Source organism: Trachemys scripta, chromosome 1 (assembly GCF_013100865.1).
Source record: "Trachemys scripta elegans isolate TJP31775 chromosome 1, CAS_Tse_1.0, whole genome shotgun sequence".
Lineage (NCBI taxonomy): Eukaryota > Metazoa > Chordata > Testudines > Emydidae > Trachemys > Trachemys scripta.
The window spans coordinates 332,409,673-332,426,114 of record NC_048298.1 but is presented as its reverse complement, the minus strand read 5'-3'; the positions used below and the strand labels follow the sequence as shown (position 1 = coordinate 332,426,114).

The following is a 16,442-nucleotide window of genomic DNA, read 5'->3' as shown; positions in this document are numbered from 1 at the left end:
CTTTTCCTTTCACTGAAAAAAAGAAAAAAACCAACTCCTGCACCAAGTTATTCATAGATATAGTTAGATGTTAAGATGTTTCCCCTTCATAGGGGATCAGTTTTTGTTTATTTGCTCAAGAATGCTGGGCTCCCAGGGATTCAAAAGGTGCCTATCCTACCGTGAGGCTACTCCAGTCAGTGTCTTGGCATTCCCAGTGCCTCCACTGTCTGTGTGGTGCTCATGTCTCCAGTAAGTGCAAGATCTGCACTTCCTTCAGTGGTAGAGCCCCAAAAAATTGGGAAATCAACTTTAAGATCCTGATAATGGAGCCAGCTTTATGATCAGCTTCGGATCCAGGGGGTGGAGGAACCTATGTACATAGACCTCCTGGTGTACCCCTAGTGCAGCGTCCACATCAAGATCTTGGTCAGCGGAGATTAATCTCAATATCTGCCTCTAAGCAAAAGGAGGCAAGGCATAAATCTCCAAGAAAATCTTTCAGAGTAGCAGCCGTGTTAGTCTGTATCCGCAAAAAGAAGTGCACCCGAAGAAGTGGGCTGTAGTCCACGAAAGCTTATGCTCTAATAAATTTGTTAGTCTCTAAGGTGCCACAAGTACTCCTGTTCTTCTTTTTTCAAGAAAATCTGTCACCAACACACAAGATGACTATGGAGACCTCAGGTCCCAAGGGGAGTTCTATGCAGTGATGCCAGGGCAGACGCTCCCCAAATTACGCAAGAGTTCCATTCCGGATTTGCGTAACCCAGGGAGCGTCTTTACTACAAAGGTGAAGAGGAGTCAATCATCTAAGCCAAAGTCAGTACTGAGTTCCTAGAGTGGCAGAGATGCAGTTGGAAAAAGGCTAAGCCCATCCCCGAATAACACTAGAAAGTCAGTGGTACCAAAGACTGCTCATATACTTTCTGTTTACAGATTGGGCCTATTCAGTCCCATGCCAAGCACTTGGTACCAACTGTATCGGTACTGAAGCCATCCTTCACAGGTTCTCGCTCGACCAGTCTATGATACCTTTGGTCCTGCAAAAATTTAGGTACCCTGAAGACCTGATAACATCTTTGGAGCCAGAGTCTCCTCTGTTAACGAGTGCTGGGGGTTTATCAGCCCCAAGACTCTCTCAGTCACAGACCCTTTTGTCTACTAGAGTACCATATGCACTCTTGCCTACTTTGCCTACTTTGCAGGCAGAACAACTATTCCCCTCCCCACCCTTTCCCTTGGAGCATGTGGAAGAGCACTCCTCAGACTCTCAAATATTGGTCCTGGGTTCCCCAGGTCACATCGCTCTCCCTCCTACACTGACATATTTCATGAGGATAGATCTCAAATGATACACCCATGGCGGGAACACAGATGAATGCTTCTACCTATGCCATTTGTCCCCTCTCAGTGGTCTTGCTTGGGCCTGTAGGCCTTCTGTTGTTGACAATTTTCAGTTACGTCTCCATACCGCTGGAGGGAGCAGAGAAGGGCCCATTCTTCTCAACGTCCTCTATCATCATCTATGCCAAAGGAGGAGATCTTTAAGGAGCAAGAAACAAGGGTGGTAAAGAGGTGACACCTCTTACTAATATTGTGACTAAAAAGACTGAGCCTCTTGTGGTCCTTACTATACGAGGTGGACTTTGAGCTCTGCTGTCTATCACACTCATTAACAGCCTTCACTACCAGGGAATTTTGAGATGAGTGAGAAAATAGAAGCTCTGATTCTCTGGCACGGACAGAATACTTATTATCCATACTTCTGCAGGTAGGTGGTGCAGTAGCTGGGGTTTGCCAAACAAGTCTTAGCAGGCTCCATAAGAGCTTTCTTGACCAGAATGGGAATCTTCATAGATGTGGAGGTGTGTAAAATATCTAGGAGTTTATAGTTGGACTCCTGAACCTCCTCTAAGGGAATGTGTAACAGGTCAGCAATTTGCTTCATCAGTTCTTGAAACTGCCTGAAGTCATTGGCCATAGAATGTGGTGGAAGCATCACAGTTTCATTTAATGTCCCTGCCTCTTTTGTCCTCCCCCCCCCACCCAGCCCCCGCAGCCGCCAATGGGCCGGGGGAGAGGAGGGGGACCCAAAGTTGCTCTGGGGCCGGCGATTTAAAAGGGCCCGGGGCTCAGGACACTGCTGCCGCTAGCACAGGATTACCTGTTGGAATTGAAAACATTGTGTCTTTCTGTGAACTCCATTAGGATACCTTTAGTGTCAACAACAGCTTTTCACACACCCATAGAGGGCTTTTTGCTCTTTGCTCACCCAGCCAGAGGTTTGTCAAATCTCTCCCAACAAATAAGAGATTCTGTGCCTAGCTGGGACCTAAACCTAGTCCTTAATTGCCTTTTAAAAGCATCCTTTTGAGCCACTGGCTATATGTTCTTTATTAGATTTATCAATGAAGACAGCCTTTCTGGTGGCTATCGCTTCTGCCTGAAGGGTTGGAGAACTGGGAATGTTAATGGCAGACCCTCTCTATTTATCGTGTTCACCAGAGAGAAATTATCACTATGGGCCTATCCAAGATTTTTAACTAAGGTCATGTTTTGTCCCAAAACCACATTGGTCTAATGAAACAGCCATATTCCGTACCCTAGATGAGAGGAGGGCATTAGCTTTTTACCTAGATAGGATCAAACCTTTTAGAAGATCTGCTAGACAATTTGTATCCATCACAGATAGAAACAAGGGTTTGGTAATTTCAAAACAGGTTATCAAAGTGGATCTCTGAATGTATTAAGATCTGTTATGATCAAACTCATGTTCAGCCCCCTGTGAGACTGATAGTGCTCCTGTGGAATGTACTATCTGCATTTATAACCCAACTTAAGGATGTACCAATTGTATACATCAGTAGAGCGGCAATGTAATCCTCTGTTCATACTTCTAATCACTATGCCTTGGTGCCTGCTGCAAGGTCAGATGCTGTTGTAGGCAATGCAGTTCTCTCTCCTATATTGGACTCTGCTCCGAATCTCCTGCCTCCTTAGGGGATACTCCCTAGGTGTCACCTGAGGTCAAGCATCCACAGGGACACTACTCAAAAAAGGAAAGGTTACTCACGTTGTGCAGTAACTGGAGTTCTTTGAGACGTGTCTCCCTGTGGGTGCTCCACTACTTGCCCTCCTCCACCTCTGCTTCAGAATCTCCTTTGGGGAACTTTGGTGGAAAAGGAATTGAAAGTGGTTCGCCATATAGCCTCCGCACAGGGTACTAGGATGTGAAGGGCACGTACACAGAGCAAACAGGCACTGCTCCAAAAATCTCCAATCAAAGGTGCAGGACGCATGGGCACCCAAAGTGAAGCGCCCACAGGGGGACACATCTCCAAGAGCTCCAGTTACTGCACAAGGTGAGTAACTTTTCCTTCCACATTGATAGTGTTTTTTGGGAACTCCTGGTTTTCAAGGAACTTAATGTGATCAAATTTAAAGAAATTAAGGCTTGTTTTGTTCAGTATTTGAATACTGAATAACTTGAATATCTGAACAGCTGAAATTTTCCAAAAAAAGTCAGCTTGAGGCAGACGCTCAGAAAAACTTCAGTTTGAATGGTTAAAATTTGGCAAAGTTAAAAGCAACTGAAAATAATATTTTATAATGGAAATTTAGGCAACCTTAACAATAGGTGTTGCTACCAGCTCCGCCTGTAATAAACACTGAATAAAAATGTTGCAGTTGGTTGATTTGATTTGTCCTCATTCTTCTGTGTAACAGATTCCCAGCCTGTCGTTCACGTGATCGCGTCTAGAAGTCAGGATTGGTCAGAACATGAAATTGCTGTGGACACCAGCCCCACAATAATTTATCAAGATGTATCCAATGAATCGCAATCAGCTACTTCTACAATAAAAGCACTGTTGGAACTTCAGCAGACAACAGGTGTGTGGGTGTTTGGGATCACTTTGAATCATGTTAGCCAACTGCAGTGTCTATTAGACGAAAATTCAGTATTTTTGCTCTTGCAAGTGTTCAGTTTGGATGTACAGTATATCTTGATTATGTCCCGCTTTCTTGGGGCGGTTTGATTCTCTTATCATTCTGTGTATTTAACTTCAGTTGGAGTCTATTTTACTAAAAGGTGCATTCTCTTCCCTCACCCCTCTGCCCAAATATCTTTAAGCAGTGAAGGAGAAGTTAGAATCAAAACCAAGACAACCTACCATTGACCTGAGCCAAATGGCAGTTCCTATTCAGATGACTCAGGAGAAGAGGCATTCTCCAGAAAGCCCTTCCATTGCAGTGGTAGAATCAGAATTAGTTGCTGAATATATCACAACTGGTAAGTGGCTACAAAAACATACTATGAATACTAGAATTAGGATGGCTGGTTTTCAGTGGAAAGCCTTTTTGTTGTTGTTTTTTTTTATTGTTGCATGTGGTGGCGGGGAGGGGAACAGTATTTTCTGTCTTCCTTTCCTCATAGTATTTCTGTAAAGGAAATTCATGCTAGTCTTCTTCCCCTACTTTGAGGACATATTAAGGGGCATGGGATGCTTCTGCTCTTCCCTGGTAGGTCAGAGAATGTGCATCTATCTGTTTCTGGTGTAAAATGAAACAAAAGGTCATTGTTTCAAGTTAAATCATTTAAACATACTCTGATCTGGTGGTAAAAGGGCAAAGTGCCCCTGTTGATGCCTTTGGGGCAAACTCTTGGGAAGGAAAGGTAGAAAATGAAGCTCGGGATTCTCATTATATGACTTATCTGTTGTGAAAGGGTAAAAGACTTCTTGCAGAATTAGTTCACCCAACTTTGTGGAATTCAACTCACTTACCGGTACTGAGCAGGTAGCCTTTTTTTGGCCAGTTGGGCATTTTCCATTATAATTGCCATCCTTATGATATAGTGGGCAAGTACATTTTGTGTTTGGGCTAATAAAGTTTTCTATATTCATTTTGCAGTGCCAAATTAATGCTTCAAACTGGCACATCACACTTATTATTGGGATTCAGCTTTCCCTAACCTTAACTGACCTACTCTCTGTCTAAAACATCTTTCTAGTCCTCATGTTGCCCCAGTCCTTCAGTGTTTTTCTCTGGACATGTGTCTAATTAAACTATATCTCCCACAAACTGGAACACTCATCTGCCCCTAGACATTTGCACCATTTAATAAATTCAGTGTGAAAGGGTTAGTATGTTTAGCTTCTTAAATTCAGCATATGAATTAATACTCCACATGCTTGCATTTTGCATTTCCCAATTAAGTTTTAACTGTGGTGAAAATGTCTGTTTAAAAACAGGATAAACCTTGTTTATATTAAAATATATTTAAAATATGATTTCAGTGTTTTTAGTATTTGTTAATGTCTAATCTGGTATTTCCATTTTTCATTTTCCCCTCCACTTTCGCCCCCTGCTATCCAAATTTAAGTTGGATGGGACTTTTTTTTTATACTGCCTACTGTATCTGGCTTCAATTCTGAGTGAGAGAGTCATAACTCCCATGGATCCCTGGTGGGAAAGCATTGACTTAATATTAAAATGTTGTTTGGATAACAAGTAGTATGATGAGTATTTAATAACAAGTAAGTGTACATTATAACATTATTAAACTGATCACCAGTTATTTAAAGATCAGTCATATTCCCTGACATCACCATACACTGTGTTGTACCTTGTATTCGAGTCTCCAGTTTCCTCCAAGATCTACTGGAAAAGTCAAGTTGAACTATACATATATTTTAAATCAGTACTTATAAAAGATGTCCGTTCAATATTCGTGTAGTTTGAAATCCTCTTTATCTATAGATCCAGGATACCAGACAACAGCAATGAACGCTTCCCTGAACTTACAATAATCAGTAACTTAAAACTGGTTGTTTTTTTTACAGAGCTCAAAGTTATTTACAGAATTACAGGGAATGTGCATGGTAGGGGTCATTTGCTTTTCCCACCAATTAAATGCAACCAACCCTGGGTTGGACAGCAGCAGCCTTCATAACAGCATACAACTACAGTTACTTCTCCAGTTCCTTCCCACTTGAATTTAAGGAACGGGGGTCATTGAATGTGTATATGAAACAAAAAAGTATGCCACTAATCCCAGAATAGGTGGATTTTCTGCTAATATGATAAGCAGTGAAATAATGTACTATATTGACATTTATATGTTGTGAATTTTTATACATACACCTAGAGCAAAGGTTTAGGTACATTTTAAATAAACCTAAATAGCTGCTGGGCTTCAGTATTAACACCCATTGAATTTAATGGGGGAGTTCACACCTCTTAGTATTATCATTTTTTGTCTGTCTGCAGACTCAGGAAGACAACTCTGTATTGGTTCACATTCGGAAGAATTTCTTCACAACCATATAGGTTAGAAACTTTATTTTTAAATGAAGTTTTAAATTCTATAGAAACTGTTGGGGATATCCACTAATAGCTGGTACAGCATGAAAGGCAATGCTGACTTTATCCAACCCCCTCTAGGAGTGGCAAGTTACGTTTCCATATTCATCCAAACTTTGGCCTCCCTTCTAACTACCCAGAAAAGAATGACGTCTAGTCACTGTCAGTTTCATCTGGATATAATCATATTCCTCTGATCCATCCAGTACCATACCATATTTTCCAGTACCTGATGCATTTAGGAATAAGCTAATTAAAGCAAATATCCACTTAATGGTATGAGTTGGTATAAGCTAATTTGGGTTCTCCATTGATGCTGTTGTCTTATGCTGTTGACTGCTTTGTTAGATAATAGAATAAATCATTATCTGACGTTAGGACTATTTCACTCTGCCCACCCATCTTGTTAGTTATGGAGCCAAAACTATAGCCCCAAAGTTGATGTGGTTCTACTCTGATAAGTGACTCTAAAAACAGCTATGATGGGTCCATGTTTGTTGTCTCATTGACTTCTGAGCAAATTTGTTCAAGTTCTTTACAAGTAAACACTTTCTAATTGCCAGCCCTGTACATTTAATGTAAGGGTTGAGAGTCCTAAAGTTCTCTCCTTCTTTCTGTAATCACATCTTGGCATTTTCAGTTATGTCTGTGCAACCGCATTGCCTTCAATGGAGTTGCAAAAAATGTAACAGCATAATTCAGACTTCAGAATGGTCCATACTGATGATGTATGAAAGAACCCAGCTTGAGACTCTGAGCACAAATTCAGTTTGCAGGACTAGCATTTGGGAGGCGAGGGACATTTTCAAACGGAGCACACACTTGCTCAAACACCAGACTCCATGATGCTATTTTTAAGATCCTTCTCAGAGTAGATCTACACTTTAAGATTGAAGCTAGCATACAGTAAAGGACTTATTTCATACTCAGATTTTTATTTCATCCATATTTGCTTTCACTTGAAGGTAAAACAACAAAGCCAGTAGCTTCAAGTACTACAGTTAGTTCTGGGGAAATGCCATTGACCTCTTTCCTTTCAGTCAGTCATCGGGCTCAGCCCCACCAGCCGTCATCCCAGCCCCAGAGGACTCTGCTGCAGCACGTGGCTCAATCGCAGACAGCAACACAGACTTCTGTTGTGGTGAAATCTATCCCTGCATCTTCCACAGGCGCAATTACCCATATCATGCAGCAGGTTGTACCTTTTCTTTTCCACACACTCTGTGAACATAAATAGACAATGTGAATTATGTAGGGCCAGGTCTCGATTTGAATGCACGTGTCATGTTGGTTTGTGTCAGTGGAAACCCAAGCATAAGAACAGAATTTGGCCCATTGTGAGTTGCTGTTCCTTGAGCGTGGGACAAAAAAAAAAGACGATCTAAGAACATCTTCTATAATTGATTGCAGTGTTGATGTAGCCATGTTGGTCCCAGGACATGGGACAAGGTAGGTGAGGTAATATCTTTTATCTTGAAAGCTTGTACCTTTAATCAACAGAAGTTGGTCCAGTAAGGTATTACCTCATGTACCTTGTCTAGTAAGTAGAGGGGTTGTTTTATGTATGCTACATGTTTGCTATTGGCCATTTTGAAAGGCTGTTGCTGCCTACATGATCCCTCCCCATCTGTGTGGAGTTCACTTGACAGCGGTGTAGGACTTGCCTGTCTCGTACACAGTAATGAAAGGGGGAAGGGCCCTAAAGGTTCTATGTTAGGCCTTGTCTACACTACAGAGTTTTGTCAGCAAAAGGCAGAAAAACTCTCCTGTTTTACTGACAAAATAAAACCACCTCAACAAGAGACATAGAGCTTTTTGCAGCAAAGTTAAAGTGACAAAGCCTCAGTGTAGACGCTGCCGTTCGTTATGTCGCCATAACTGGCCTCTCCCAGTATCCCATAATGCCCACCATGATGCCTCTGCTTGCTATTTTGAACTTGGCTGCCCTGCATTCCAACTACACAGGCATGCGGCTCTCCCCTTTCAAAGTTCCGGGAAGTTCTGAGCATGCCAGCAGCAAAAGCAAATGATTAACATGTAATTCTGCTCTCCCCCAGCACTAGGAACACAGTGGCAGGCAGGGGAAGGTGTGTGTGTGAGAGAGACTGCAGTGCTGTGCAGAGGTGGGGGCTGATGTCGGGGGTGTCCCCCTCCCTGTGCCTCAGGACTGGATGTTTCCAGCTGCTGTCTGAACTTGGAGACTCCATGCTGACACACTCACTCTCCCACAACATGCACTCTGTCTCTCTCACATACACACTCCCCCACCACACTCACACACTCCCCCAATACACACACTCACTCTCTTTCTCCCCCGACACACACCCACACTTCAGTTGAAAAGCAGCTGGCAATCTAGTAGGATGCCCATGGAATGATGGGGTTGAGAAACCTGCATCACATGATGCTGTGCCTGCCCCACGAGGCATTGCAAACCCTTCCCAAAGCACCCTGTGGCCAGTTGCACAGTGGGATAGCTATCCACAGTGCTCTTCTCTCTCTGTTGATGTGAGAGCTGCTGGTGTGGATGCGCTCTGCCAACACAAGGAGCACAGTGTGGACATACAACAGCGCTTTAATTAAAGCGGCATAACTTTTATTGACAAAACTCTGTAGTATAGACAAGACCTTAGTCTTGAAGCAGAGGAAGGAAAAGGAGTAGAATTGGAGACAATAAAGAAGCAGGATGCCTTTAATTTGGAGCTTGACTTTGTAAGGTGCCAAACTGCAGAGACCTCTGGCAAATTCTCAACTTGCGAAGTCACAACTGCTTTAAAATGTGTGGTGAACAACCCAAGTGAAAGGGACAACCCAGTAAAAAGCAGAGGAAGTATCCTCTGGTGTGTTCTTGTTTAAATAGTTTAATTTTCTTATTTAATTCAAGAATTAGCATTTCTGTTATCTCTCAGTAGTAACAAAAATAAAGCTACTCTAATTTTGTGAGGTCCCCTGGGTAAATGTACACCACTCACTTTCTATATACTTCATATTTAGATAAGGTTTGTTGTAAAGCCTCTGCAGAGAGCATCTGTAGAGGTAGAATTTTGCTGAATGAGGCTACTTACTTATTATTTAGGATTGTGTAATAAAACAGTGTTCTTGCCCCCTAAGGAACTTAGTCCAACTCAAACGTGATATATGGGACAGTAGTTTTGATGCGTATTACGGTACAGACATGGCAGTGGTGAGGAAATCAACCCAGGAAGAACTGGGTCTGAAAAGGAGGGAGAGATGATGCTTTGGTGCATGGGAAATGGGGCAGGTTCCAGGTGTAAAAAGTGGTGTAGAAGAAGTCACCAAGAAGCATCCGAGGAGACAGTGTTGGAAAACAGAATCAAAATCTCTTAAGATACGAGGTTCTTGTTAAACCTAGGAACCATCTATTCACCAGCCTAAGATCTCTGTTGAATCAGCCAATCCCTTCCATTTCCCATTCAGACATCATGGAGTTTGAGGTGATCTGAATCTTAATCTTTCAAATGTAAGAGCAACCTAAGCTCCACTGAGAGCAAGACATCTACAGTTAAAAGGCAGGTAGTGGGTGGCAGACCAGGGCTTAGTTTGTTATAGTATGGAAATAGCCATTGAAGTGCTATGGCTTTGGGAACTCAGCATCTTAGGGTATTTCTGCTTTTATACATGAGTTGTATGCCTGAAATCCTGTGACCTATTCTGCTTTTAAAACAGTTCAGTTTAAATATTCTGTAATGTCACTAGATTTGTGTATTCTGCACTAAAATAGATGTCTCATTACTTTTTCATTTGTAACTTTTTTTATTAAGGCTTTAAGCAGCCACACTGCATTTACCAAACACAGTGAACAACTTGGAACTGAGGAAGGAGAAGTGGAAGAGATGGATACCCTAGATCCTCAGACTGGTCTATTTTACAGATCTGCCCTGACGCAGTCACAGGCACAAAAACAGCAGAAACTGAGTCAGCCACAGCTGGAACAGACTCAACTGCAAGTGAAAACTCTGCAGTGCTTCCAGACTAAACAAAAGCAAACCATCCACCTGCAGGCTGATCAGATCCAGCACAAACTCCCACAAATGCCCCAGCTTTCTATCCGGCATCAAAAGCTAACCCCACTTCAGCAAGAGCAAGCACAGACCAAACCAGATGCACAGCACACCCCACACCACATGATGGCCAAAGAAAGGCAACTCCCTACCTTAGTGGCACAGCCACAGCAAACTGTAGTACAGGTGCTTGCAGTAAAAACCACGCAGCAGCTGCCCAAACTGCAACAGGCACCAACGGCACAAAAAATCTACGTGCAACCCCAACCCCCCCAGAGTCAATTGCAGCTACCTGCCTCTTCAGAGAAACAGCCCGCAAGCCAGGTAACAGAATATTGATAGCATGCAAAATAAAACGTCGCTGTTCAAGGAAAAATCCAAACACCAACCCAGTTGCTGTAGCCGTGTTTTCTCCTGGCAAGAGAGAACTCCTCATTACGCTGGTATTAATTTCCCCATCAGAAGGTTGACACTAGGAAAGAGAAGCAGATGTTATTATATAGGGGAAAAAAATCCATAGAGCTCACAAATCAATTTTGTTGGACAGTTTTTTGTGAATTTCTGCAACCAACAGTGCATAGAATTTGCCCCTAATTTCTTTTATTTTTTTGGGTATAACATATTATTGATTTCCGTTCCCGTAACATTTAAAAAAAATTCTGTAGAAATAAAGATGAATACACTGCAGTCTCCCAAGGATCTCCATTGTACGTCTTCCTTGGTAGTTTACATCACCATCACCCTTCAGTTAAATAATTTTACCCAGAGGAGCAATTTTACTTTCCTTGGGAGGGGAAGATGTAAAGACTGAGGAAAATGAAATACTATATATGTATTTTAACTAACTCCAAAAACCTACTACTCCCCTACCCCATGAAGCATATATAAAATAATAAGGGATTAATATACATCACATGGGGATATAAATCCCAAAGGAAAATGAGGCTGCTGTGATATTCTGCTAGAAACATTGTCTAGCAGTCCAAAAACTACCTTCCCCAGGCTTCAATTAAATGTTATCGTATCACTGCTGATTCCTTTGTTAAAACACTGAGCTTCAACTGTCTTCCTAATAGCAAGTATGTTGTTTGTGCCGTATTGTCCAGATAAATATTGATTAGGTTTAAATAAAAAAATAGCTGTAACATGCACAACAAAAATTTGATTTTCAGGTGCAGCAGCCAATTATAACTCAAGGATCCACTGTTACAAAGATAACTTTTGAGGGGCGACAGCCTCCTACTGTTTCAAAGGTAGCAGGCGGCAATTCTGTGCCCAAACTGGCATCGCCAGTTACAAGCCTATTACCCATGCAGGCATCTGTGAAGACAGCAGTAGCAGACATTTTGAAAATGTCTATGATGGAAGCTCAGATTGACACAAACATAGAACATATGGTAGTGGATCCCCCAAACAAAGCCATGTCCACTAGTAAACTCGCTAGTGAAGCAGAATCATCACCTTGTATCCAGGTGCCAAGGGTGACTGCAGTAGGGATGACGGCAACTTCCATCTCTCAGCAACTGAAATGTAAAGAGTCCTGTTCAAGTCCTCCTGCTGCTGATCCTGCTTTAACAGAGAAGAAAGTGGATGCACAAGGAGTGCCTTCAACAAACCAGTTTATACACATTCAGAATATATCCCAAAAGAAAGCTGAAGAGATTTCATCTGAAATTATTATCCAGGTAAGAGAAGAGCAGAGCAAATAAAGGAAAAAAAAACGAAAGCAGATATTTTCTAGGTTTGCCTGTCTAAAGCCTTAATAGCATCTGAACAATGTTCAAGTATTTTTTTCCCCTTTCTTACTTTGGTTCTCCTCTATCCCAAAACAGTAAGTGATGTAAGAATATAAAAATGTTGGGCACTTGTTTTATTAAATTGGCAATAAGTTGTTAAATACAATTTCTCAAACATGCTGGTCACTGCATTCCTACTGTCTGTCTCCTGAGCATTTTAAGTGTTCTGCTTTGCTTTCCCATTAAGGAAACAAACCAAACTTGCTAGATATTCCAAATCACCTTCTAACTGAAATGCTTGAACATGCAACTTTTGCTGTTACCATGGAGGTATGATTCGTGCCATGTCTTTTTACAGTGTCTAACAGTCTTACCTGTTTTTTAGTGTGTAAAACTTTCTTCAGCATAAAGTAGATTTAGTAGAATTTCACTAATTCGAACTGACTGGGAGACCTTTTGCAAAATAGTAAATAAGGGCCAGATTCATCAAAGCACTTGAGTACATTATTAACTTCATGCATATGAGTAAGTTTCATTGATTTGAAGTCAACAGGACTATGTACATCCTTAAATTAGGCAGATGCTTATGTGCTTTGATGAATCAGGGCCTAAGTGAACAAATGTGAAAATGTTCATTTATTCAAATTTAGTTTTATTTTGATACTTCATAACGTATTATTGTATTCCATAGTACGTATTGTCAAAGCATTGAAATTTTAGTCCTCTGAAATCTCACTTACAGAACCCTAATTATACATAAGTATAAGTACATAAAAGGTTGTTACAAGGAGGGAGAAAAATTGTTTTCCTTAACATCTGAGGATAGGACAAGAAGCAATGGGCTTACGTAGTGGCAAGGGTAATTTAGGTTGGACATTAGGGAAAAAATTCCTAACTGTCAAGATAGTTAAGCACTGGAATAAATTGCCTAGGGAGGTTGTGGAATCTCCATCACGGGAGATTTTTAAGGCAGGTTAGACAAACACCTGTCAGGGATGGTCTAGATAATACTTAATCCTGCCATAAGTGCAGGGGACTAGACTAGATGACCTCTCGAGGTCCCTTCCAGTCCTACACTTCTATGATGCTATGATAGTGACTCATTGCAGAGAAGTGGACAGAATGCCATTGTGTTTGTATGCAGTGTTTGACTTAGAGATTTTATTGTATATTATATACACTTGTTATGGTGAAAAATGTGTAATTGTGATGGAAACAAATATGCTAACTTTGATTTATTTATAAAGTTTACAAATGCTTTGAATTATTTTGTAATATTTTCCTTGAAACTAAGTAGTTTTTCTAGGAATACTCAGGATTTTGTATCTCTTGAGGAGTGAGGGCTAAGAGATAGATGTAGTAGAGTAAAATAATCAGTATATCATAGATATTTATATGATGCTAATCACCATAGTATTTAGGTGTGGTTATGATGTCTGGGCCATTTCAAAATCAAAATACCTATCTGATTATCAATTTAATAATTAAAATGTAGATAGATTTTCCATACGATCTAGAAATTAAAAACAAAAAAAGATTTAGTCATTTACTGTATTCCTTTGTTATTGCGGTACTTTTATCAGTCTAAATCTATTCTTTCTTTGTATTAATCCAACCAATTTCAGGGACCCACTGTGCAATATGTTGTACATACAACAGTCAGAAGTCTCGACCCCAAAATACTTAGTCTAAATAGACAGAACATACAGCTGGTGAGAGTATGTGTTACCCCTGTTTTACAGATGGGCCAGATAGCAAACAGATTAAGTAACTTGTCAAAAGTTACACAGGAAGTCTGGCAGAGCTGGCAGTTGATCCCAGATCTTTTGAGTCCCAGCCATCAGCCTTAACCACAAGACTATCCTTTCTTTAATTGTAATTATTTCAACTTATCCTTTAGTGAAAAAATCCTGCAAAATGATCCTTTCATGCTATATTTAATTTAGCAATATTGTAACAATAGGTTGAAAACAAATTTATTGACTTTGGGAAAGTGTTTCTGGGATTCTTACAACTGTTTAATAGGCATGAATATCTCTTTCATTTAAACATACAGATCCTTAACTCACCTGTCAAAACTATGTATTAAAACTTCATTTTTTCTTTCCTTTAGACTATCCCTCAATACTCCATCCCTTGTCACTCCAGCTCCAATGTGGTAGTGGAACCCAGTGGGCTCCTGGAGCTCAATAACTTTACTAGTCAACGTCTTGATGATGAGGAGACAGCAATGGAACAAGATGTGGACAGCAGTACTGAGGAAGGCACTGAGCCCAGCCCCTCTCAAAGTTCTGCTGAACAATCCTAATGAATTGGGACACTGGAGTGCACTTTAAATTCATCTTGGCAATCGAGTGTCCAAGATGCCGTTGTATTGTGATGTATTAGAGCACTTTGCCTATTAGAGTTGTTCATTGGACCCTTGAAGCATCCGTGTGTTTTAACAAGACAGTATTGCAGAAACGACATCTTAAAATTGTTTCAAAAAAGATGGTTACCAAGATACATTAACCTGTGACAGTGGAATGTATGTCTTAAAAAAAAAAAAAAGGAGGGGGCGGGGGGAAAACCTATAGTGAATTGAAAAGATTGAGTAGAAGTTCTTGCTATGAAGCTCTTGACCAGATACTGAAACTTTTCAGTAAAAAGGGACCTTTTACTTTGCTGTGTCTTTCTTTTTGTAGCTATAGAGCAAAACACCATCACAAAGAATGTTTAGTAGATATTTGTATTTTTAAATAGCATGTGAGATAAAAGGTGTCTCTGACAGTACTGGAAAAGCCCCAGGAATTTCTGAATTGGTTAGTTTTCTTGCACTTGAGCTCAATTAATGTTCATATTTTTAATAAGCGTAAAATATAGTTTATTTTTTTAATTACTTGTTGGTGAATGTTTGGACATAAGCAAAATCACTAACAGGTAACATGGTTTGGTGGATTTTGTTTTCTTATATTACAAGAAATATGCTAATTTAATGTGCAAAACATTTCTTTGTGCCACAAGCACATGAAATGCCCATTTAGTCTAATTAATTAACCTCTGATAATTTATTTAAATCCAGTGATTTAAAACCAGGCCAAGTTGCTTAACTAGTTCCTGTTAAACAGGCAAATGTTTTCATTCTAATGCTGTGGGGTAGCAGAAATGTATTCTGGTTTAAAACAAATGTTCAAAGTTTGGAAATATTTGGTTCATTATCTCATAACTTCAGCCTGCTGTATTCAGATGCAAGCTGAGGCTTTTAAAAATCTATATTTTACTCTTACATGCTGTTTTTAAAATGACCATTTGGGGGGTTTAAAAGCTTAAATTGATTAGTTGTATGTTTCAGAGGTAATCCTCAGCCTTATGACTTGACTTGTTCAAGCAATATGTTGGGTTTTTATGATTGTTACAAGCCACGGAGAGAAATTTGGGTGCAGGTGGAATGACGAGAGGCCGTTTTAATACGTTCTGGTAATGAAGACAATACTTTTCTTTTTTTAAAACAATGTATATAGAAAAGTTTTTTAACCATTTTGTATAGATTTCATTATAAATAACTAAGCATTTTAAGACTTTGACATCTCATTCAATTGTACATACATCTATCAGCATAACTGCCCGTTTTTTGGTGCTGAAGTACTACTGTAAGTATAATTCATCCAAAGTATAATACAGGTTTTGTGTCCGTCTTTTTTCAGATGTGATTTTACTGTTGATATTGTAGTTTTTTAAATTCCAACTGAAGAAACGCTCATCAGACTAAGATACAGAACCTAAAAACCTGAACATATTTGTCCTGAACATCTATGTATGTAACAACACTGCAGTCTCCTGTAGATGGTGCTGTTGGTTCTCCTTTTAGCCTCTGTTAGCAGTTACTTCATTTATAAAGTCCTTGTGACTTTCATTTTTATGTTTGTTTTGTCTGTTAATTATAAGCCTAAATGGCAAAGAGAAGTGTTCAGCCTGAATATTATGGAAAAGCTGTACATAGTTGGGTAAGAATTGGATTGTCTTCTCTGCATCACCTTTAAGTTACAACATTGAATACTGTGTCAAGCACTTATTCCTCCACTTTATTTTACATAACATTAGAAGCACTCAGGTTGGAGAGAAGAGAGAATATATGAAATGGAAAATACCTTATGCCTTTTTTCTAGTTAAAAATTAATACAGAAATATTGTCAGTCATTCTAGATGGTATTTCAGTTTTAATAGCTGTGTTTGTTTCTAGAACAGAGATACTTAAAGTATGGCCATCCCCCAAAGGCTGTGACAACAAAGCTTGACAAGAAAGATGACAACAAAGCTTATCAGCTGCAGATTTTATTGCTAGTAGATTCAGGCAAGCTGTCTT

At 40.1% G+C, this 16,442-nt stretch overlaps 1 protein-coding gene across 4 annotated transcripts in view; it reads left to right on the top strand.

Annotated features, from left to right (window-relative positions):
• Positions 1–16,042, top strand: part of EMSY (EMSY transcriptional repressor, BRCA2 interacting) — a gene marked incomplete at its 5' end in the record, with an annotated part of 32,840 nt that extends 16,798 nt beyond the window's left edge. Inside the window, 7 exon segments of one of the 4 annotated variants that reach the window (XM_034759142.1) lie at positions 3,706–3,870; positions 4,115–4,270; positions 6,250–6,309; positions 7,383–7,537; positions 10,125–10,688; positions 11,537–12,049; positions 14,214–16,042. In XM_034759142.1, coding sequence (XP_034615033.1) covers positions 3,706–3,870; positions 4,115–4,270; positions 6,250–6,309; positions 7,383–7,537; positions 10,125–10,688; positions 11,537–12,049; positions 14,214–14,408 — 1,808 coding nt within the window. 4 annotated transcript variants of the gene reach the window in all.
• Between the last annotated feature and the right edge of the window lie 400 nt (positions 16,043–16,442).